The sequence below is a fragment of the Bufo bufo genome, chromosome 7, assembly GCF_905171765.1.
Source record: "Bufo bufo chromosome 7, aBufBuf1.1, whole genome shotgun sequence".
In the NCBI taxonomy this organism is placed as follows: domain Eukaryota; kingdom Metazoa; phylum Chordata; class Amphibia; order Anura; family Bufonidae; genus Bufo; species Bufo bufo.
This window is the reverse complement of record NC_053395.1, coordinates 70,614,304-70,640,029: the sequence shown is the minus strand read 5'-3', so window position 1 is coordinate 70,640,029 and position 25,726 is coordinate 70,614,304. Positions and strand designations below refer to the sequence as shown.

The 25,726-nt window shown below is 43.6% G+C and overlaps 1 protein-coding gene across 2 annotated transcripts in view; it reads left to right on the top strand.

Moving 5' to 3' along the window:
• Window positions 1-25,726, top strand: part of ABAT (4-aminobutyrate aminotransferase) — a 212,868-nt gene that overhangs the window by 60,151 nt on the left and 126,991 nt on the right. For both annotated transcript variants that reach the window (XR_005780450.1, XM_040439721.1), the window contains exon 2: window positions 18,261-18,368. Coding sequence is in view for 1 of the 2 variants with exons in the window: in XM_040439721.1 (XP_040295655.1) it covers window positions 18,299-18,368 (70 nt within the window). In the remaining variant the exon portion in view is untranslated. The remainder of the gene's footprint in view (window positions 1-18,260; window positions 18,369-25,726) is intronic.

Genomic DNA, 25,726 nt, shown 5'->3' with positions numbered 1-25,726 from the left:
ACTGAAGTGTGAACTAGGCCTAAAAGGTAATACGACGCAGCTCCCCCGACATGTTTCACCGCACACGGCGGCTTCTTCAGGGGAATGGAGCTACAGGCAACACAAGTGTTTGCTACGCCAAATGCTTTATAGTCCTGGGGCGGGTCATCACATCGTCTTACCCACTCAGGATCTAGACCCTCGTGTTGTCGGCGTCAATCGGGCCAATCTCCGCTTCGTCTCTCCCTTATGACGTCATCTAGTAAGGGTCAGAGCCAAGAGACCCTATACGCATGCGCTAATACTTTAAAATCGTCTTGTCTGATTCCCGATTTCCACTGAGCATGCGTCAGAACTTTGAAAATCGAAACCACTCTTTGCGCATGCGTCGGGACTTTGATGATTCGGAACAAGGTACTATTACAGGTATGCCTCATATTCCAATACAGGCTATCCGCTCTATACTACTATACACTGGGGCACATCTGTACCATCTGCTAGATCAGGTACAGATGAAATCCTGAACCCACAGTAGATCTTTATTCCTTTTAGGTAAGTATACAGGGACCGATTGTCAGATATTTCCATACACTTAGGAGTGTTCCATGCTTTTAGTTTCATTTTTCAGGACAACCTGACCGGATGGAACCTATATAGAGTCTTCAGTTGTTATCCTATAACTTTTGATTGGCCCTCATAACTTACACTACCTGTGAATAGTCCATATCACTGTTCCTGTATCATTACTGTATAGATTTTGAGACCCGATTAGGATTTTCTTTACTGAACTACTGCCATTGCGGTTAATTGTGCCCTCATCATTCTCAACTTCTAAATCCAAATTGGATGTGTTTATTTTCCATTAATATTCAAATATATATTATCTATAATTAAAGGAGAGCTGAGTAGTTTAATTCAATTTGAGGTACGTTCATATATTAATAACACTTATACAGCATTTGGAGGTGGTGTATCTTCACCTATATTATTATATAAATGCTGTAAAGGAGAAACCCTTGTTAAGGCCATTGGGGCTCATTGTGTTCAGTCTGTCTATATATATATATATATATATATATAGCATCGTGCCCTTGCCCCATGTTATATGTTGGCAAGACCACACAGGAGCTAAGACGCCGTATCTCAGGCCACCTGAGCTCTATAGAGACGGGTAAAGATACCGCAATAAATATGTACATGAGAATAAAACATCAGTCTTGCGTTTTTGGGGTATTGCGAAATTAAATTTAGGCCCTAGAGGTGGCAACCTAGATAGAAAGCTCCTGCAGTGTGAAGCACGATGGATAGACAGACTGAACACAATGAGCCCCAATGGCCTTAACAAGGGTTTCTCCTTTACAGCATTTATATAATAATATAGGTGAAGATACACCACCTCCAAATGCTGTATAAGTGTTATTAATATATGAACGTACCTTAAATTGAATTAAACTACTCAGCTCTCCTTTAATTATAGATAATATATATTTGAATATTAATGGAAAATAGACACATCCAATTTGGATTTAGAAGTTGAGAATGATGAGGGCACAATTAACCGCAATGGCAGTAGTTCAGTAAAGAAAATCCTAATCGGGTCTCAAAATCTATACAGTAATGATACAGGAACAGTGATATGGACTATTCACAGGTAGTGTAAGTTATGAGGGCCAATCAAAAGTTATAGGATAACAACTGAAGACTCTATATAGGTTCCATCCGGTCAGGTTGTCCTGAAAAATGAAACTAAAAGCATGGAACACTCCTAAGTGTATGGAAATATCTGACAATCGGTCCCTGTATACTTACCTAAAAGGAATAAAGATCTACTGTGGGTTCAAGATTTCATCTGTACCTGATCTAGCAGATGGTACAGATGTGCCCCAGTGTATAGTAGTATAGAGCGGATAGCCTGTATTAGAATATGAGGCATACCTGTAATAGTACCTTGTTCCGAATCATCAAAGTCCCGACGCATGCGCAAAGAGTGGTTTCGATTTTCAAAGTTCTGACGCATGCTCAGTGAAAATCGGGAATCAGACAAGACGATTTTAAAGTATTAGCGCATGCGTATAGGGTCTCTTGGCTCTGACCCTTACTAGATGACGTCATAAGGGAGAGACGAAGCGGAGATTGGCCCGATTGACGCCGACAACACGAGGGTCTAGATCCTGAGTGGGTAAGACGATGTGATGACCCGCCCCAGGACTATAAAGCATTTGGCGTAGCAAACACTCGTGTTGCCTGTAGCTCCATTCCCCTGAAGAAGCCGCTGTGTGCGGTGAAACATGTCGGGGGAGCTGCGTCGTATTACCTTTTAAGAATATGTTAGGGATAGTGGATCTTTAGCACTGTGACCTGCAGACGCAGTGCGCCTCAGATCGTAATTCACAGGGGGAGCATCGATACAGTTGGTCGTGCTGACAGTGAACAGGCTGTCATACTACTCCAGTTGGATCATATAGCCTAATAATTATTGACATAGTGAGAAAGCAGCACAGCCATTGTATCGATTGAATGATAGTTTTGAACCTGGTCAGAGATAACACCAGTGGACAATCTGAAGTGAGGATTCATGCCATAGGCAAACTTTGGAAGATTTATTATCCAATTTAATAAACATCATTCACAAAAAAGATACAATCCTGATATAGCGAGTACCAGTGACACAGTGTCACAAATCTACCCAGTGTACACTATTCCTTTTCAGATATATTTTTAAAGTACTCTCAACAGAGTTTATCCTTTGTTTTGTGTGTCATATATGTGAATAAATAATAGTTATGTTTTAAAATAGGCCAGAAACAGGAATTATTAGTCTCACGACTATTGGATTATATTCAATTATCAGTTTGTCGCCATTGACATTGGAGCTTATGAGAGGACAAATGACTCGATGGCTTTCAAAAACTCATCAATGGGATGCCTCCTATATTCCAAAGACTTTGGATTGCCACCACCGAGTTGCTAAATGGCGTATTCTCACCAAAGCCATAAATCTTAAGGTTGAAACCACTGATGATATAGTCAAAGCTTGTGTAGTTCTACATAAGTATCTGTTAATGGAGGAACCACTACGCCTGGAACCTCAAGAGGTTGATTGCACACTCACCAGGCTGCAACATCTGGGATATCGGTCAACCCTTGCCGTGTCCCGAATAAGGGGCAGTTTCGCTGATTACTTTGTTTCTGAATTGGGCAGAGTGAGTTGGCAGGATACTGTTTAATGTTGTTTATTCTGTTTGATCTTCTTTTAAATTATAAAGTTTTTTTTTGTATACACTTTGTGTCTTCTTTTGTACTCAACTTTGTGCTTCTGCTACACTGGTGATATCTTTAATTTTTTTCAAACAAGCTAATGCCACCCATGACGTCTGGATTTTGTGCATGGCATAGTTCACTCTTGTAAACATGCACACGGTCCAGATCCTCATGGGTGGCATTAGCTTTTGTGAAATAAACGTGAAGGGTAGTAGCCACACATATGGTTATTAAAGGGGGTGTCTCATCTTAGACATTGGGTGCATATTGCTAGCATTGGGACCTGCACCTATATCGGTGACATAACCACACAAGGTGTTGGCTGGATGAGTCCACTCCTGCCACCACCAAGCGCTTTCTCCATAGAAGTGAATGGGAGTGCACGGCACATGACCGGCCACTGCTCCCATTCACTTCTATGGGCCCGATGGAAACAGCCTATCCAGCGCTAGACTATTTTTGGAGGACCCATAGAAAAGCAATGGAGGGAGGATGTGTCTGAGCAGTGCGCTCATCATCACTTTCATGTTCTCGATATAGGTGCGTGAACAAGCGCTGGGGTACGCAACTTTAAGGTTCATGCACACGACCGTATGGCTTTTTCAGTGTTTTGCGGGCCGTTTTTAACGGATCCGTTTTTTTGCTTCAGTAGTGCTTCCGTTTCTGTCCCGTTTTTCCGTATGGCATATACAGTATACATTAAATACATAGGAAAATTTGGGCTGGGCATAAAATTTCCTGTAAAACTGCTAGGGCAGCGCTAAAGCTGCCCCATCAGAGCCGGTGACGTCACCGAACACACGGTTTGGTGGAATTCTCCGCCTAGCAGTGTGTTATTGTAAGCCCTTGCCCTGCCCGATCCTGCGCAGGGCAAGGGAGAGCATTGGAGCTTGAAATGAAACATCAGGGTGGCTGTCTGGGTGAAATTATGGGTAGGTCTGGGTTCAGCTCTGAACCCGAACAACACCCTTATCAGCACCGTTATCTGGAAATCATTAAAGTTATATTTATTGATGACCTATCCTCGGGCTCATTCCTATACACTTGTATAGGAGCGATCCGTCCCTTTGAAATGAATGGGACGGCTTGGGTGTAATTACACCTGCTCACCACTGCAGATGCGACTGCGAGCAGGTAAACAATGAAGAGGAGGCAGTGCTGCCACGACACGTCCCTTCTCTTCAAACAGCTGATCGGCGGTGGTGGCAGGTGTCGGACCCCCGCCGATCTGATATTGATGACCTATCCTGAGGATAGGTCATCAATAAATATAACTTGGACAACCCCTTTAACTAAAGAGCGAAATTGAAATTCAGCTCTCTGTAGCTAATGAATTCGTGATGATGCTGATTCACATGGACCGTGACTCCCACAAGGGATCATGTGGAAGGGCACAAGATTGACCGATGAACAAGAGGGAATATGATCAATATGGAGCTATAAGAAAGCCCGTTATGGATCTTGCAACATGTAATGTTTAAGGTACAGTCATTCAGAAAATAAAACTCCCAGAAATCTATTTTCACTTCTATGGGTGTTATAATAAACGCAAAGTAGTGTACTGCTGGGAGTTCTAGTTTCACAGCAGCTGTAGTGGTCAAGGTTGCTGACAGCTTGTGCCTGAAAATAAAAACACACACACATACACTGAAGTACAGTTATATTATTTATATAACTAAAATATAATAAAACACTTTAACATTGATTTTAAAATAAATAAATATTAACCAAAAAAATAAATAAATGAATTATAATTGTTGAAAGTCTGCTGGGGCAGTGGACCTTTGCTGCGTTGACTCTCTTGGGCCGGCAGCACTAGACCCCTGTCCTCAGTGGCTGAATAAAAATGACGGGCCGCAGGAAAAGATGCATAGCGCATTTGTGAGGTGTGGAGAGAGGACGGGTCAGAACTGGAATGTTCCCCAGCATGTGTAGAAGAGGGAGTTTGAAAAGAAGTGGGAGCGACATAGTGAGGAGAAGGAGTTGAAGAAAAAGAAGGAGGAGGGAACACATGCTCGAGGGGTGGGGGGGGGGGGGGGAGGCAATGGGATGGTGGTCGGGAAAGATGCCGGGAATTGGATGTTTGCTGGAAAGGGGATGGGTGAAAGGAGTGGGATGAGGGGTAGCAGTGGTATGGGGGGTAGGTGTGGGATGGGGGATAGGACTGGGATGGGGGGGAAGCGGGGAGGTGCAAAAATTCCCCACGACTCATTCTCCCCCAATTTTTTTAAATCATGCACCTGCTCAGGCGTCATTTAGTCCATCCTGGGGATTATGGTTAGCACGAATTGATGGTGAGGGCTGAGTTGACACACCACCTCCGTGCCAAGTTATCCCTCATTTGCTTCATTTCCTCTGCAAAACCTTCTAGAGCATCAGAAACGATCTCTACAAGGTTCCCCAAATCCTCATGACTGCTCCTACCGAATCTCCAACTATTCAACAGGGCTCTCACATTTTGTTGGAAATTCGAGAGCCTCTGTTCAATAGAAGCACCCGGTAGGGACCGGGATTGTCCTGAGCAGGGGCATGATGGACAGGAGGACTGGGGGTGGCGGTCAGTTCCAGGTCAGCTTTAAGAGGTGGGTCAAGCGCCCGAGTGCTGCTGGCAGTTCTGTGGAAAAAAAGAAAGAGATTGACCTTCAAATACTGTGTCCAGGTTCTATACTATGCCTACCTCCGACCGTAGTGGGTTGCCCGAAACAGAGGGCCAAACGCTCCTCTGTCTCAGTCAGCCCCTTGCAGTGAGAGGGAGAGGACAGTTGTCCCTCCGACCATAGTGGGCTGCCCAAAACAGAGGGCCCAAATGCTCCTCTGTCTCAGACAGCCCCTTGCATACAGTGGGAGAGGACAGCAAATGCTTTTTCCAGTTCCCCCCCCAAAAAATGACCTTCTTAGTGCCAGCATGATATCTATATGGCGGCCTTGAGTTCTCTGCGGATCCGCTCGGGGCCTGAACCTCCCGGTTGTAATCCCTCTTGAAGCATTCCCGCATTGACCGCCACCGAATGAGAACCTTTTAAATTGTGAAACAAAAATAATTTGCATATAGTTATGTTAACTACAATATAACTGTAGTTAAAATACATATTTCTGTACTTACCACATTGCCCCTGAGCCGCAGCGGTGATATCCCCCCAGTTGGTGAACAAGGCTTCACCAATCTCCCTCCAGAGCAGTTTGGTTCGCTGATGGTCGGTATGGTGGCGGTCGGTGTAGTCCCATAAAGTGGGACACGCCTCCACCAGTTGGATGAGGAGATCATTATCAATGTGAGGGACAACGAACTCCTCATCTTCCCTGGTAGAGACTGTAGAACCCTGGAAGAAACAAAAACACAAAATTTAGTGAAAGTCCAAAAAAAACCTCTGAATTCGAACTATGTATTTGATACTTGCACGTCCCTGACAGCCACGGGCTCTCCCACGAGCTCTGGGGGATCCTGTCCGGCGGCTCTAGGTGCAGGTTCCTAACCAAAAAAAAAAGTTAAAACATAGAATATAGATAAATATTCTTACCTCTTGCCGTCCCTGGTCCCTGCTTTGTTCATCTCCCCTTGACGCGGCTGAGGCCTCTTCAGACTGCTGCTGCTCCTCCTCCGCAGATGATGAAGAAGACTACAATAAAGTACATATCGATTAATGCAAAGAATCCTACAGTATTTCAAACTCCAGCATTGCTTGTTCTACTTACTGGCTGTGCAATTCTCTTCCTGTGTGGGCTTCTATCTTCAGATGTTGAAACTGAAGACATCTGTACGAGACATAATACAAGACCAAATTTCAATTAAAAACACTATATGAACATGTTTAGAGCACCATTGACAGAGAAATCACATTTACAATATTTATGTCAAGAACTTGCTTTTGAGTAGAGAAGCTATTGCTTGCCTTCCATAGATATTCATATTGAATTTTTTTTTTCTTGTTTTGAAGATGCTAAAAAAAGCAATGAAGAAAAAAAAATTATACCGCGATTATGTTTTTGAAGTAGAAAAAAATTGGGAGTGTGGATGTGAGGCATGGCGGCTGAGAAGAAGCATGGTGGCAGATGTGGGGCATGGCGGCAGATGTGAGGCATGGCGGCAGATGTGAGTTATGGCGGCAGATGTGAGGCATGGCGGCTGAGGAGAGGCATGGCGGCAGATGTGAGGCATGGCGGCAGGGGTTGGATTGTGGCTATGCTAAGGTCTGATTCTGGGCTAGGGCCTCTTTGGGGGGGGGGGGGGGGGGGGGATTACGGTGTGTATATGATGTAAGAAGGTACCTGGAATCAACGTGGGGGAATGTATGTGTCACCGAGGTTCCTGGCCTCGGTGAAGTAAGAGTAGGTATTTTATGTGTCAGCAGCAGCTATTGCTAATTGACACCTAAAGATTTAGCATGGCAGTTATAGCTGATCCAGGACAGCTCTTACTGGCAGTAGTCAAAGTGCTGGGTGGGTGAATACTCCCCATGTTCCAAGCCGGGTTTTGCCAGGCAAAAAAAACAGCCAGCACTGCCAGGTGTGTGGATTTACCTCCCTCTGACAGTGGAGCTCAGGAGTCTGTGTGCTGTGAACTGAGGGCTGTGCTGGGATTTGAGGTTTGAGCCGGGGTGGAGGACTCGGGCCCCTCTAAAGGCGAACAGTCCGCCTATGGACTTGATGAGGCTGAACTGCTAACAGAGTGTGAATTAACACCCAGGAGAAAAGGTGACTTTTATTGTGTATATACACATAGACAGATATGTATAGATAGTGAGTGTTAAAATTAATAATGCCACGCCATGTTCTCTTCACTAGCACAGTTGAGAAGGAGGGAGTCCCTCCCTCCCCACTGTGACGCGCCTGCTGCTGCCACCAATAGGGAGATAGCAGGGAGGAGGAGGGGAGGTACTGTGGCCACTGCGCCACTAATGAATGTAAAACACATTAATTCAAGTATAAGAGGCAGCTGGTGCTGGCGGTGGTATCACAGACCTGGCACCCGGACTCAATAACAGGGCATGCGATCCACCGAACTGCGGCAATAAACCCCTCAGGTGCCACACCTGATGGGTTAATTGCCGCGGATCGCATGCCCTGTTATTGAGGCCGGGTATGTGATACTGCTGCCGGCACCCGCTGCCTCCTATACTTGAATTAATGTGTTAATTACATTCATTGGTGGCGCAGTGCGCCCCCCCCCCCCCCGGCATTAGTATCATTGGTGGCGCAATGCGCCTCCCCCCTACGGTATTAGTATCATTGGTGGCGCAATGACCACAGGCCCCCCATCCACTTGTTATATTCATTGGTGGTAGTGGCCACAGGGTCCCCTCCTCTTCATTGGTGGCAGTGGCAGTTCCGATCGGAGCCCCAGCAGTGTAAGCTATTCTCCTTATCCGACATAACCTAGCGCTGGAGGTGCTCACTGTATCTAGGGCTTATATTTGGAGTAGGGCTTGTATTTTAAGCCCACTCCAAAAGCCCTGCAAAATGGCGCTAGGGCTTATTTTTGAGGTAGGGCTTATTTTTAGAGAAACGCAGTTGCCATAATTTATGTCCTGAATCGGAGCCTTGTAATGTAGGACACACAGGCGTCATTGGTAAGAACAAGGGGCGTGGTTAGTGTCACATGTCCTGCTGATATCAGGACACCTCTCACTGCCCTAACAGCCGGTTCAGACGTGAGCGTTTTACAGCGCGTTCCTACGCGCTGTAAAACGCTCAACGAGGAGAAACCAATGCTTCCCTATCGGCATGGTTCTCACCTGGGCGTTTTACAGCGCGAAGTTCAGGAGCTTCTTTGGGGCGTAGTGTCGCGCATTCCCGTACATAGACTTCCGGGAACGTGCGACTATGGGCGTTGCTTGTTGCCGGAGCCGCGTCTGTAAATGCGCGATACAATCGCGCATACAGAGCGCTCCTTCGGTACGCTCAGGTCTGAACCCAGCGTAAGGCATGATGGGACAGAACACGCATGGGGGATAAGAGAAAACACAAATGAGGTAAATAAAAAAAAATAAAAAATCCAAGTAGGAATGGGGGCTAGAATAACTGATGAAAAGAAAACAACCACCTGCCAGCCTGTCCCCTCCCCTCCCCCCCCCCCCCCCCACCTCACAGTATATATACTGCTCAAGAAATGTAAGGGATCACTTAAATCACACCTTGGTTCGCAATGAATAAAAGATTCAAGTTTAAAATCTTTACTTATATAAATTGTATAAACGGTCAGTGGAAGCCAAAATCATCAAACAGCTGGGAGTTGGATTTCAAATCAGCCTGAAAATCAAATTGAAAAATTCAACCCATAAGCAAATCTGTGTAAATGTCATCATGGTAACTCATAATATGTAATGTGTATGGCCCCAGCGTGCCTCTATGCACTCCTGACAATGTTTGCGCATGCTCCTGATGAGATGGCATATGTTGTCCTAGAGGATTTCCTACTAGACCTGGGTCAGGAGACCAGAGAACTCCTGGACAGTCTGTGGTGCTACTTGCTGGCGTCAGATGCCCTGGTACATCATGTCCCAAGTTGGATTCAGGACTGGGGAACATGAGGGCCAGCTTTTGAGACTACTTAGGCCTCTTTCTCAGGCACCTTTTTAGACAGTATACATGCTCCTCTAGAATTCTAGGAAGAAAGGGATGCAAATGAGCTCATAACAAGCTCTGCCTCTAATGCCACCAGTGTAAGGCAGCTATCCTAGAAGTCAATGTTCAACCCTTTCAATAGGCCTTGAGACATGACTCGGATATTAAATAAACCAGCATCTCCTCTGCAGACAGCTGTTTCAGTGCAGAGCAGAGCAGAGAGTACTGGTTTGACTGGGTGAGAGGCCTAGGTCAGGATTTGGGGGGTACTATCTCTCCTTGGGGATCCTTATAAGGTGATATGGTCATGGCTGCAAAAGTGTTCCAGTAGTGACAAATCTTTCCTTTTTTCTTTTATTGTGTGGTAATGAGAGTTCATTTTTGTTCTATGCTTTTGACCAGCTTCACTGACATAGAGACCCCCCAGTAGAACATTAGGACACTTGGTACGTACAATAATTTTTTTCTCTTCTATTTACTGGCTGAGGGCTCTTTCACACCTGCGTTCTTTTCTTCCGGCATAGAGTTCCGTCGTCGGGGCTCTATGCCGGAAGAATCCTGATCAGGATTATCCCCATGCATTCTGAATGGAGAGAAATCCGTTCCGGAACTGAAGACATCCTGATGCATCCTGAATGGATTACTCTCCATTCAGAATGCATTAGGATAAAACTGATCAGTTCTTTTCTGGATTTGAGCCCCTAGGACGGAACTCAGCGCCGGAAAAGAAAAACGCTAGTGTGAAAGTAGCCGAAGGGCTCTTTCACACTTGCATTGTCCGGATCCATCGTGCACTCCACTTGCCGGAATTACACGCCGGATCCGGAAAAACGCAAGTGTACTGAAAGCATTTGAAACGGAGCCGTCTTCAAATTGCGTTCAGTGTTACTATGGCAGCCAGGACGCTATTAAAGTCCTGGTTGCCATAGTAGGAGCGGGGAGCGGGGGAGCAGTATACTTACCGTCCGTGCGGCTCCCGGGCGCTCCAGAATGACGTCAGAGCGCCCCATGCGCATGGATGACGTGATCCATGCGATCACGTGATCCATGCGCTTGGGGCGCCCTGACGTCACTCTGGAGCGCCCCGGGAGCCGCACGGACGGTAAGTATACTGCTCCCCCGCTCCCCGCTACACTTTACCATGGCAACCAGGACTTTAGCGTCCCGGCAGCCATGGTAAACATTCAGAAAAAGCTAAAATGTTGGGTCCGGCAATGCGCCGAAACGACGTTTAGCTTAAGGCCGGATCCGGATCAATGCCTTTCAATGGGTATTAATTCCGGATCCGGCCTTGCGGCAAGTCTTCAGGAATTTTGGCCGGAGCAAAAAGCGCAGCATGCTGCAGTATTTTCTCCGGCCAAAAAACGTTCCGTTCCGGAACTGAAGACATCCTGATGCATCCTGAACGGAACGTTTTTTGGCCGGAGAAAATACTGCAGCATCCTGCGCTTTTTGCTCCGGCCAAAAATCCGGAACACTTGCCGCAAGGCCGGATCCGGAATTAATACCCATTGAAAGGCATTGATCCGGATCCGGCCTTAAGCTAAACGTCGTTTTGGCGCATTGCCGGACCCGACATTTTAGCTTTTTCTGAATGTTTACCATGGCTGCCGGGACGCTAAAGTCCTGGTTGCCATGGTAAAGTGTAGCGGGGAGCAGGGGAGCAGTATACTTACCGTCCGTGCGGCTCCCGGGGCGCTCCAGAGTGACGTCAGGGCGCCCCAAGCGCATGGATCACGTGATCGCATGGATCACGTCATCCATGCGCATGGGGCGCTCTGACGTCATTCTGGAGCGCCCGGGAGACGCACGGACGGTAAGTATACCGCTCCCCCGCTCCCCACTACTACTATGGCAACCAGGACTTTAATAGCGTCCTGGCTGCCATAGTAACACTGAACGCAATTTGAAGACGGCTCCGTTTCAAATGCTTTCAGTACACTTGCGTTTTTCCAGATCCGGCGTGTAATTCCGGCAAGTGGAGTGCACGATGGATCCGGACAATGCAAGTGTGAAAGAGCCCTTCGGCTACTTTCACACTAGCGTTTTTCTTTTCCGGCGCTGAGTTCCGTCCTAGGGGCTCAAATCCAGAAAAGAACTGATCAGTTTTATCCTAATGCATTCTGAATGGAGAGTAATCCATTCAGGATGCATCAGGATGTCTTCAGTTCAGTCTTTTTGACTGATCAGGCTTTTCAGAAAAACGTAGCATGTTGTATTTTTACCTCCGGCCAAAAATCCTGAACACTTTGACTGAACGCTGGATCCGGTCTTTTTCCCATTGACTTGCATTGGCGCCGTGTGTTCAGTCAAACCGGATCCGGCTTTTGCATGTTAAACCCGAAAAATGTGAAAAAAAAGTTAAAGTCCATAAATGGCGGATCAGTTTTTTCCAATGCATTTTTTCATTGTGATCAAAATCCTGATCAGGATTCAAATGTAATCCATTTTCACACGTTTTTGCGGATCCGGCGGGCAGTTCCGGTGTCGGAATTGAACGCCGGATTTAAACAACGCTAGTGTGAAAGTAGCCTTACACGGTACAGATGTATTTTATTTATTTTTTTATGTTTTTTTTACTTTAACACAATAAGTTATTGTGTACTTATCGCTGTTTTCCCTTTCCAGTTCAGATCATTGCCCTCCATCTAAATTCAACTCGATGTGTTTCCACCAGGTTGCAGGTCTCATAAGTGCACAAATGGCGATATATCTGGCGAACGGTCAGGCCAAGGAAGTGTTACAATCTGGTGGAGACATTCCAGGGAAACCATTGCATTATCCTGTTGAAAAATGCCAGTTGGAATCCCTACCATGAGAGGCTATACATGTGGCCTCAGGACGTCCTGTAGATATCACTGAGCTGTTAGTGTCCCTCATATGACTTCTAGGGGTGACTGACTGTCATATGTGATGGCACCCCAGATCATCACACCAGAAGAAAAAAGGCGAGCAGTGCTTCATCAGTGGGACCATTAGACAAGCTAGTAAGCTTATAGGTCAGAAGCTCTCACCTGGATGGGTTGCCTGTACAGTGTGCAAAGATGCTGGTGTGGCCAGGCTTCTTCCTCCAGGCATGGCATGGGAGGTTAGGAAACCAGAGAAGAGGATGCCGGATTGACAGCGGCGCGCCCAGTCCAGATGCGTGGTATCTTTGAAATGTATCTTTATTAAAGTTATCTCTTTACAGATGGGCATAATTTCGGGGCTGAACTGGCCCCTTCATCAGACCAAAAAACAAGTTGTTGTTCTTTGGTCTGATGAAGGGGCTGGTTTGGTCCCGAAACGCGTCACCACCTGTAAAGAGATTACTTTAATAAAGATACATTTCAAAGACACCACGCATCTGGACTTACCTGGTCGCGCTGCTGTCAATCCCGCATCCTCTTCTTCTCAGCTCGTCATACCAGCAGTTGGGGCAGTGTGTTGCTCTACAGCAAAAGCAGGATTGAAGTGCTTACCACGAAGTTTCCGTACTCTAACTGGACAGTCATCGGATCTGTTAGCGTTTTTTCTCCAGGCAGCTTTATGATGGTTATACGATGAGGCATCAGACCTTCAACACGTGAATATTTCCCTGTGCAAAGAATATCTGATTTTCTCTGGCCAGGAGAGAAGACAGCCCAGACTCAACTTAGGTTGTCAATATATAAAATCTTTATTTCACAGCACATACTTATACAGGGCTCCAGATGGCAACCAAATTGGTCGCCAATGTGACTTAGAATTTACAAATGGCGACAAGACTTTTTAGTCTTGTCGCCATTTGCGACTAGACCCGCCGCCGCAGCTCTGCAGTTATATATAGCAGCGGGGCACCGGAGATGATAGTTCTCTGCCCCGCCGCCGATGTTCTTCTCAGCAGCGCGGTGGAGAAGGAGTCTCTCCCTCCCCCCTGTGCTGCTGTTGCCGCCAATGAGAAGAGGGACGGGAGATGGGGCTGTGGCCACTGCGCCACCAATGAAGATAACTGACCTGTTAATACAAATACAAGAGGCGGGTGCCGGAAGAAGTGAAGAAGTTCGGGTCTGGGTACCACAGTCAGTTTTTTATCACGCGCGTGCAAAACACATTGCACCCGCGCGATAAAAACTGAACAACGGAACGCATTCTCATTCAAAACTGACTGAAATTGCATACCTACCCGCGCGGGTTTGCCGCAATGCACCCGGGACGCATCCGGAGCCAAAACGTGACGCCCGTCTGAAAGAGGCCTAAGGCTACTTTCACACTTGCAGCAGTGTGATCCGGCAGGCAGTTCCGTCGTCGGAACTGCTCGCCGGATCCGCCGATCTGGATGTGACTGAAAGCATTTGTGAGATGCATCGGGATGCACATTTAAATTGGAGTTTGTATATATAGAGATTCCTGGAGGTGTATAAACTCCAATTTAAATGTGCCTGCTTTCCATCTACAGGCTACATTTAGGTGCACCTGTGAGGCCTGGGCCATATCAGCCAGTCTTGAGTGGGACTCGCAGACTCCTCCCTCCTCCCATTGCAAGCATGGCTACATGCTGGAGGTAACTGGTGAGTTGTTTGTGAGTCGGCCTCATGCTCCTGTAATTTGCCCACTGGCTCCTGGTATTGCCCATACGGCTCAGGTAGGTGAGTGTTAGGTCTCCGAGCTACTTGAGAAACCTTGGCGCGGTGCTCGGGCTCAGACATGTCCTACACCGTAGGATATGTTGGCTAATCTCTCAATTTTAAAATCAGTTTGAGGGTTTAGTAAGACCGCAGAGTGCACCTGTCTTTGCTATTATTTTGTTATATTGATTATCACATCCACATAATTGCTATCTTGTGTAGGATGTCTATTGTGGTACTTGTGGTTCGCTGCGGGCATCCTCCACTGTATGCATTTTTGCTGGGGATCGTCATTAGAAACGGGCCACAAGTGCAGGATCTGCTCCCCTATATATATGCACAACTGCATGTGGGTTTGAGCATGTCCTGCTTGTTTAATACCACGCCATTTTTTTCAGTCTGTTCTATTATGGGCCGAAGGTTTCATAAAATGCGAAATGCACGTGGCTTTTTTTGGTGTTTTTTTTTCGTGGAGTATTGAGTATCGCAATACTTTTTTATGGTGACGAAAGCGAATCAAAATTTTGGTATCGAAACAACCCCACGCCGATCTGATCGGCTTAGCCTTGTCACAATACCAAAATTTTGATTTGGTTTCGATTTGGCGACTAAAAATTTAATTTGGCTCCTAAATTTTTCAGTTCAGGAGCCAATGGCTACTAGGTATTTTTTTTTAGTCTGGAGCACTGTTATAGGGCTTTGGGGGTGGGAACATAGTGTCTGGCAAGATACAAGTGAAACTCTGTTAAACAATACTGGTATCTGCTATATACAATACATGAAAGCAGGGCTGTGGAGTCGGAGTTGTGGAGTCGGAGACAATTTTGGGTACCTGGAGTCGGAGTCTGAGTCGGCAAAAAATGAACCGACTCCGACTCCTACTAGATTTAAATTGGAATAAAAAAAAAAAGCAAGTTTAAATGTCCCAATTCACAAAAAGTTATAATTAATTACCGTATTTTTCGCCCTATAAGATGCACCTGCCCATAAGACGCACCTAGGTTTTTGAGGAGGGAAATAAGTTAAAAAAATATTTGAACCAAAAGGTGTGCTTTTGGTGGGTTTTGAACTAATGGTGGTCTGTGGATGACACTATTATGGGGGATCTGTGGATGACACTGTTATGGGGGGCATCTGTGGATGGCACTGTTATGGGGGGCATCTGTGGATGGCACTGTTATGGGGGCATCTGTGGATGGCACTGTTATGGGGGCATATGTGGGTGGCACTGTTATGGGGGATCATTGTGGGGGCATCTGTGGATGACACATATATAGCATCTTATCTTATGTGTCATCCACAGATCCCCCCATAACAGTGCCCCTGTGTAGTGAATGGGGGCCGGCATCTGTTTCTGTAATGGCAGCGGGGCCCGGTGCCTGCTTCATTCATAAAGTGGGCGGAACAGGGGCGTGACGTAGTGAGCTACGCTACGAGCGCCCACCCGGCCTCCTGACTGCCAAGAAGTTAGTAGTAAGTAGTACAGCGCTAGATTTAAGATGATTGGAATACTTTAACAATACCCACAAGTTAGATATGATTACCGTATACTACAGTGAGCGGGGCCCGGTGTAGTAGAATACAGTGACTGCACCGGGCCCCGCTGCCATTACAGAAACAGATGCCGGCCCCCAGCCCCTCCTCCTTCTCAGCCTATTCACCGGACGGTCGCAGCATTCGCCCCATAAGACGCACTGCTATTTTCCCCCCACTTTTGCGAAAAATACGGTACTTCTCTACTGTAAGAATAAAGGCCAATGCATGCAGTGCGTCACGTTACCGCAAAACGAACACGTTAGTGACCGTGAAGAAGCCTGCTTTTCATATGCTTCACTATATGGCACGCAACGCACAGTTAAATGGCTTCTGTCACCCCCCAAAAGTCATTTTTCATTTTTGGCTAATTAAAATCCTTATAGTGCGATTATTCAATATATAGTGCTCTTACCTTTTTCTGTGGCTCAGTTTCTTTAAAAACTGCACTTTTATAATATGTTAATTACCTCGCTACCAGCAAGTAGGGCGGTTACTTGCTGGTCGCCGCCGCATCCTCCTTTAAAAAAAAACGCCCCCTCCTCCTGTTGATTGACAGGGCCAGCGAGCGCTCTCCTCCTCCGGCTGGCCCTGTCTGCAATTCAAATCCCGCGCCTTACGTGTCTTCATTCAGCGCAGGCGCTCTGAGAGAAGGATGCTCGCTTCCTCAGCGCCGATGACGTCTTCTCTTTCGGGTTTAGAGGTGACGTCATCGGCGCTGGCCCTGTCAATCAACAGGAGGAGGGGGCGTTTTTTTGAAAGGAGGATGTAGGGAGTAACCGCCCTACTTGCTGGTAGCGAGGTAATTAACATATTATAAAAGTGCGGTTTTTAAAGAAACTAAGCCACAGAAAAAGGTAAGAGCACTATATATTGAATAATCGCACTATAAGGATTTTAATTAGCCCAAAAATGAAAAATGACTTTTGGGGGGTGACAGAAGCCCTTTAAGGAGCAGCAATACCTATACTTTCCATTGTGTTGCGTTCCCTGTAACAGCGGAACACAACGCCCATGGTGAACCTAGCCTCTCACTGATAACTGATTAGGTAAAAGGACTAGAGAGACTTGTCTAAGTGAAGGGAATGGATAGTCAATAGCTCAAGACTGAAGCTGAAAACCATTTGAAAAACTGCTGTCATTCAGCTAAGGCTATAAAAACTTGTAAACTCAGATTGTTAGCTAAAACTTTAAACATGACTATGGGATTCTACTAGGGAAATCATGTTTTACAATAAATGCCCCTTCCTGGATCCCCCCCCTGCCCTATCTTCAGCAGAAGATCAGCACACAAAGGAGAAGGCAGCGGCTCCTAGCCAGTAGTTCTGTGGTAATGACATGTATGTTGCCTTTCTTTCCTTCAAGGAATGTAGAAAATACATTTGCATATTAAATACAGAGGAGTCGGAAGTACCAAAAACTGAGTCGTCGGAGCATTTATCTACCGACTCCACAGCCCTACATGAAAGGGTTATTTTACATATTGACCAAGGTTAATCTAAATGCTAATAAGTTGAATGACTTGTCATAGGTTGCTGTCATTGTATGTGAGATGTGATTTTAAATAGCCTTATGTTAAGGGAGGAAGGTGCTATTGTGTTCACCAACTGGCAAAGGGTGTGAGATGTGCTAATTCGGGGTACTTTATTCCACAAAAAATGAGGCTTGTAGACCTTGTATAATCTGTGATGTATCAATAGTAAAATTATGAAAAATCCCTTTCAGGATCCTAAGCAGAACCTGGACTCCTCACTATAGATGATGCTGTTCCAGTCCATGTTTCTCATTTCACAACATTAGTGCAAACAAAGGTGAAATTGTGGGAGCTGATCGTGCTTGTTGGATCAAATGCTGCCCTCTACTGGTGGTCTGTCTGGGCCGTTCAGAGCCTGTTTGCCTTGTTAGCATGTCCTTACTAACCATTGCTCCCAAAACCCAGGTCAGAACGGCCTAGATGGTGGACAGTTTGTCAAAATAACCATCCTGCTTTTCTCAGTCAAGTGTTGCACCCCCTCCCAAAGTCCATCAACTGGGCAAAATGTCTTGAAGTACGTCATAGAGGCATGTCTGGCAGTCAGCGATCTCTCACCAAGAGGTACACTACCCAAATGTAGCCTCTGACAGCCTTTTTATAGGGCAGTGGGGGAAGCACTTTTACACCCTCTTGTGGCGGTACACGTGTAATCATTACATATCTGCCTGAGAAGTAACTACATGCTGAGTTTTACAGCAATCCGACATTTGTCTCGGTGCATGTTGTGGTCTGGCTTCTTTACTGTATTGTATATATTGCCGTTACTATTGACTCTTCTAATGCCTTGCTTTGTTTTTTTCTCATAGGAACAATTGTGCACTGGTCGTGATTTCCCTGAACAGAAATGGCTTCTATGCTACTTAGCAGACATATGACACAGGCGTTGCAGCAAAACTCCAGACTACTCGCACCATGTAAGTAAGCCGGCATATACCTTGTGCAGGTTTTATGGACAATAAGGTTTTTTATTTTGCAGGTTTATGCATGTTACCTTTACACTAAGGCCAGTTTCACACTGGCGTTAATGGTTCCGGCAGAGAAACAAGCTGCCAGGTCTGTAGATCCCGTGTGCTGCTGGAAGTCTGTCCAGCCCCATTGCAGAGAGGCGGCTGGACAAATACCCCTGCCGGAACCATTAATGCCAGTGTGAAACAGGCCTAACCCAGCAGTCTTGATCCGAAGCTGTAGAAGAATTGGCTAGAGCCAGGTAGATGAGACTTGTGTACAGCAGAGGTGTATACGGATGGGTTTTCATGGCATGGCTTCATTGTAGAAGAAGACCCAGAGGTCCACAAGATAACGCAGGCTACACTTACATGAAGATCCGTTATCTTTTCATTGGGGGGTCATATAAAATGTAACCTCCCATTATCCCACACTCTTGCACAGTATATTGGCTGGCGGGGCTGCATGGCATGTGATCATTTGACTGCAGGGGAAAAGAACTTCACAGCGGCCATTAAAATCGATGAGCATCTGATTAAGGCAGAGGTCAGCCGTCCTCTACATGGTGATGTGTGTGTGTGTATACTGTATATATGTACTGCATGTGTGTGTATATACTGTATATATGTACTGCATGTGTGTGTATATACTGTATGTATGTACTGCATGTGTGTGTATATACTGTATGTATGTACTGCATGTGTGTGTATATACTGTATATATGTACTGCATGTGTGTGTATATACTGTATATATGTACTGCATGTGTGTGTATATACTGTATATATGTACTGCATGTGTGTGTATATACTGTATGTATGTACTGCATGTGTGTGTATATACTGTATGTATGTACTGCATGTGTGTGTATATACTGTATATATGTACTGCATGTGTGTGTATATACTGTATATATGTACTGCATGTGTGTGTATATACTGTATGTATGTACTGCATGTGTGTGTATATACTGTATGTATGTACTGCATGTGTGTGTATATACTGTATATATGTACTGCATGTGTGTGTATATACTGTATATATGTACTGCATGTGTGTGTATATACTGTATATATGTACTGCATGTGTGTGTATATACTGTATATATGTACTGCATGTGTGTGTATATACTGTATGTATGTACTGCATGTGTGTGTATATACTGTATGTATGTACTGCATGTGTGTGTATATACTGTATGTATGTACTGCATGTGTGTGTATATACTGTATGTATGTACTGCATGTGTGTGTATATACTGTATGTATGTACTGCATGTGTGTGTATATACTGTATGTATGTACTGCATGTGTGTGTATATACTGTATGTATGTACTGCATGTGTGTGTATATACTGTATGTATGTACTGCATGTGTGTGTGTATATACTGTATGTATGTACTGCATGTGTGTGTGTATATACTGTATGTATGTACTGCATGTGTGTGTATATACTGTATGTATGTACTGCATGTGTGTGTGTATATACTGTATGTATGTACTGCATGTGTGTGTGTATATACTGTATGTATGTACTGCATGTGTGTGTGTATATACTGTATGTATGTACTGCATGTGTGTGTATATACTGTATGTATGTACTGCATGTGTGTGTATATACTGTATGTATGTACTGCATGTGTGTGTATATACTGTATGTATGTACTGCATGTGTGTGTATATACTGTATGTATGTACTGCATGTGTGTGTATATACTGTATGTATGTACTGCATGTGTGTGTATATACTGTATGTATGTACTGCATGTGTGTGTATATACTGTATGTATGTACTGCATGTGTGTGTATATACTTTATGTATGTACTGCATGTGTGTGTATATACTGTATGTATGTACTGCATGTGTGTGTATATACTGTATGTATGTACTACATGTGTGTGTATATACTGTATGTATGTACTGCATGTGTGTGTATATACTGTATGTATATATGTATATACTGTATGTATATATGTATGTACTGCATGTGTGTGTATATACTGTATGTATATATGTATATACTGTATGTATATATGTATGTACTGCATGTGTGTGTATATACTGTATGTATGTACTGCATGTGTGTGTATATACTGTATGTATGTACTGCATGTGTGTGTATATACTGTATGTATATATGTATGTACTGCATGTGTGTGTATATACTGTATGTATGTACTGCATGTGTGTGTATATACTGTATATATGTACTGCATGTGTGTGTATATACTGTATGTATGTACTGCATGTGTGTGTATATACTGTATGTATATATGTATATACTGTATGTATATATGTATGTACTGCATGTGTGTGTATATACTGTATGTATATATGTATATACTGTATGTATATATGTATGTACTGCATGTGTGTGTATATACTGTATGTATGTACTGCATGTGTGTGTATATACTGTATGTATGTACTGCATGTGTGTGTATATACTGTATGTATGTACTGCATGTGTGTGTATATACTGTATGTATGTACTGCATGTGTGTGTGTATATACTGTATGTATGTACTGCATGTGTGTGTATATACTGTATGTATGTACTGCATGTGTGTGTATATACTGTATGTATGTACTGCATGTGTGTGTATATACTGTATGTATGTACTGCATGTGTGTGTGTATATACTGTATGTATGTACTGCATGTGTGTGTATATACTGTATGTATGTACTGCATGTGTGTGTATATACTGTATGTATGTACTGCATGTGTGTGTATATACTGTATGTATATATGTATATACTGTATGTATATATGTATGTACTGCATGTGTGTGTATATACTGTATGTATATATGTATATACTGTATGTATATATGTATGTACTGCATGTGTGTGTATATACTGTATGTATGTACTGCATGTGTGTGTATATACTGTATGTATATATGTATATACTGTATGTATATATGTATGTACTGCATGTGTGTGTATATACTGTATGTATATATGTATATACTGTATGTATATATGTATGTACTGCATGTGTGTGTATATACTGTATGTATGTACTGCATGTGTGTGTATATACTGTATGTATATATGTATATACTGTATGTATATATGTATGTACTGCATGTGTGTGTATATACTGTATGTATATATGTATATACTGTATGTATATATGTATGTACTGCATGTGTGTGTATATACTGTATGTATGTACTGCATGTGTGTGTATATACTGTATGTATGTACTGCATGTGTGTGTATATACTGTATGTATGTACTGCATGTGTGTGTATATACTGTATGTATGTACTGCATGTGTGTGTATATACTGTATGTATATATGTATATACTGTATGTATATATGTATGTACTGCATGTGTGTGTATATACTGTATGTATGTACTGCATGTGTGTGTATATACTGTATGTATATATGTATATACTGTATGTATATATGTATGTACTGCATGTGTGTGTATATACTGTATGTATATATGTATATACTGTATGTATATATGTATGTACTGCATGTGTGTGTATATACTGTATGTATGTACTGCATGTGTGTGTATATACTGTATGTATATATGTATATACTGTATGTATATATGTATGTACTGCATGTGTGTGTATATACTGTATGTATATATGTATATACTGTATGTATATATGTATGTACTGCATGTGTGTGTATATACTGTATGTATGTACTGCATGTGTGTGTATATACTGTATGTATGTACTGCATGTGTGTGTATATACTGTATGTATGTACTGCATGTGTGTGTATATACTGTATGTATATATGTATGTACTGCATGTGTGTGTATATACTGTATGTATGTACTGCATGTGTGTGTGTATATACTGTATATATGTACTGCATGTGTGTGTATATACTGTATGTATGTACTGCATGTGTGTGTATATACTGTATGTATGTACTGCATGTGTGTGTATATACTGTATGTATGTACTGCATGTGTGTGTATATACTGTATGTATGTACTGCATGTGTGTGTATATACTGTATGTATGTACTGCATGTGTGTGTATATACTGTATGTATGTACTGCATGTGTGTGTATATACTGTATGTATGTACTGCATGTGTGTGTATATACTGTATGTATGTACTGCATGTGTGTGTATATACTGTATGTATGTACTGCATGTGTGTGTATATACTGTATGTATATATGTATGTACTGCATGTGTGTGTATATACTGTATGTATGTACTGCATGTGTGTGTGTATATACTGTATATATGTACTGCATGTGTGTGTATATACTGTATGTATGTACTGCATGTGTGTGTATATACTGTATGTATGTACTGCATGTGTGTGTATATACTGTATGTATGTACTGCATGTGTGTGTATATACTGTATGTATGTACTGCATGTGTGTGTGTATATACTGTATGTATGTACTGCATGTGTGTGTGTGTATATACTGTATGTATGTACTGCATGTGTGTGTGTATATACTGTATGTATGTACTGCATGTGTGTGTGTATATACTGTATGTATGTACTGCATGTGTGTGTGTATATACTGTATGTATGTACTGCATGTGTGTGTGTATATACTGTATGTATGTACTGCATGTGTGTGTGTATATACTGTATGTATGTACTGCATGTGTGTGTGTGTATATACTGTATGTATGTACTGCATGTGTGTGTATATACTGTATGTATGTACTGCATGTGTGTGTATATACTGTATGTATATATGTATATACTGTATGTATATATGTATGTACTGCATGTGTGTGTATATACTGTATGTATGTACTGCATGTGTGTGTATACTGTATGTATGTATATATGTATGTACTGCATGTGTGTGTATGTACTGTATGTATATATGTATGTACTGCGTGTCTATGTATGTACTGCGTATGTATGTATGTACTGCGTGTGTGTACATGTACTGCATGTGTGCATATACTGTATGTATATATGTATGTACTGCATGTGTGTGCATGTACTGTATGTATGTACTGCATGTGTGTGCATGTACTGTATGTATATATGTATGTACTGCATGTGTGTGCATGTACTGTATGTATGTATATATGTATGTACTGCATGTGTGTGCATGTACTGTATGTATATATGTATATACTGTATGTGTTTAGTTTTACTTTTTGTTACAATTTTCCACCACTTTGACTCTCAGACTTTTCCCAGATTCACACTATAATTAAGGTGGCGTTACATAATACTTTTTGCATTTCATGGCTTGTCATACTGCTGTCAAGTTCTTTTCTTATAAAACGCTATCTTTGGCAGTTTTTGTCATTTGCTAGATGAGCTCTCCGACTGAGAAAGGCAATGCATTAAAGCACAGCAGCCGTCTTATCTGAAGGCTCAAGATTGTGGATTTTTACTTCAGCCTAGATTTACTTTATGATGTAATGCAATCAATCCATATCTCGGTGGGGGTTATCCTCCTTTCTGTTGACCAGGCCATCATGGTATATTTTGTCTTAAAGGGCTTCTGTCACCCCACTAAACTGATATTTTTTTTTTTTTGTGTACTTATAATCCCTATACTGCGATATTGCTATACCTTATGTTATTAATAATTTTCGTTCAGTAGATTTAGCAAAAAACGTACTTTTATGATATGCTAATTATCTTTCTACCAGCAAGTAGGGCGTCTACTTGCTGGTAGCAGCCGCAGAAAACCGCCCCCTCCTCCTGTTGATTGACAGGGCCAGCCGCATCTGTCTGTAGATTTGTACCTGTGGAACTGGCTGACCTGTTACATGTGCGCTTGGCGGCTGAAGACATCTGTGTTGGTCCTGTGTTCATATGTGCCCGCATTGCTGATAATAATTTTATATATGCAAATGAGCCCCTAGGAACAATGGGTGATTGCCAGGGCCAGACAGTGAAAATATCATAACGCCTGGCCTTGTCAATCAAAGTGCAAAGGGCCCAGCAGTTGCAGAGAGAGCAGAGCCTCTAGGTGTAACGGCAACGCCCCTGTTACTCCTAGAGGCTCAATTGCATATATATAACAGTATTTTTCTCTGCAATGTGGCCACATATGTACATAGGACCAACACAGATGCCTTCTGCTGCTAAGGGCACATGTACATGTCTGTGGCTGAAGACTGACTTGCACTAAAAAATATATATGAGTAAATAACATAATGACAGGATGTACAATAATGCCGAGTGAGATACAATCATATATTAATAATGTAATAAAATATCTGAATGATAATTCATTCCATAAGGGTGAACTTTGTTTAAGGTAAAAATCCAGAAAGCTTCTCTCTCCAATAATAATTTTTTGAAGCTGCCCCCTCGCTTGTATAATTAAACATTTTCTATACCATTTAAACTGAGGATTGTAACCTTACCATTAGGGCTGCACGATAAATCGAAAAAATAATCGAATTGCGATAATCGGCAAATGCGATATGGCGATTTGGCCGACCCGAAAATGCCGCACATAACTGGCTTTGCGTGTAAAGTATTTTACTAGTTTGTGAAACAATCTCTCTCCTATTGATAACAGGTCCAACCTCTGTACTCACTTTTACGATGAATGCACGGCAGCGAGCGGCCCGGCCGGCGCGTGACTGACGTCACTTAGTAACGCTCCTGCTTCCTTAAGTGGGAGGAGCGTTACTAAGTGACGTCAGTCACGCGCCGGCCGCTCCGCTCGCTGCCGCTCGCTGTAGTGCATTCATAGTGACAGTGAGTACAGAGGCTGGCCATGTTATCAATAGGAGAGAGCTTGTTTTACACACTAGTAAAATACTTTACACACAAAGCCAGTTATGTGCGCAGTTTAGGACACATGAGGGGACACATAGGGCCATGAGGGGGACCAGCATAAGATGCTATGTCTTATGCTGTCCCCCCTCATGGCCCTATGTGTCATAGCACACATCGCCTATAACAGCGTCCTCCACAGATCCACCCCATAACAGTGCCATCCACAGGTCCCCATAAGTGTCCTCCACAGATCCCCCATAACACTGTCCTCCACAGATCCCCCATAACAGCGTCCTCCACAGATCCCCCACATAACAGCGTCCTCCACAGATCCCCCATAACAGCGTCCTCCACAGATCCCCCATAACGGCGTCATCCACAGATCCCCCACAACACAGCGTCATCCACAGATCCCCCACAACACAGAGTCATCCACAGATCCCCCACAACACAGCGTCATCCACAGATCCCCCACAACACAGCGTCATCCACAGATCCCCCATAACTATGTCATACCCAGCCGCGTCAGCGGCTCATATGGGAAAATCCAAGCAAATAGACCTCTAGCACAATTCCCTTGAAATATCGCATCGCACATTGTTATCGCAATT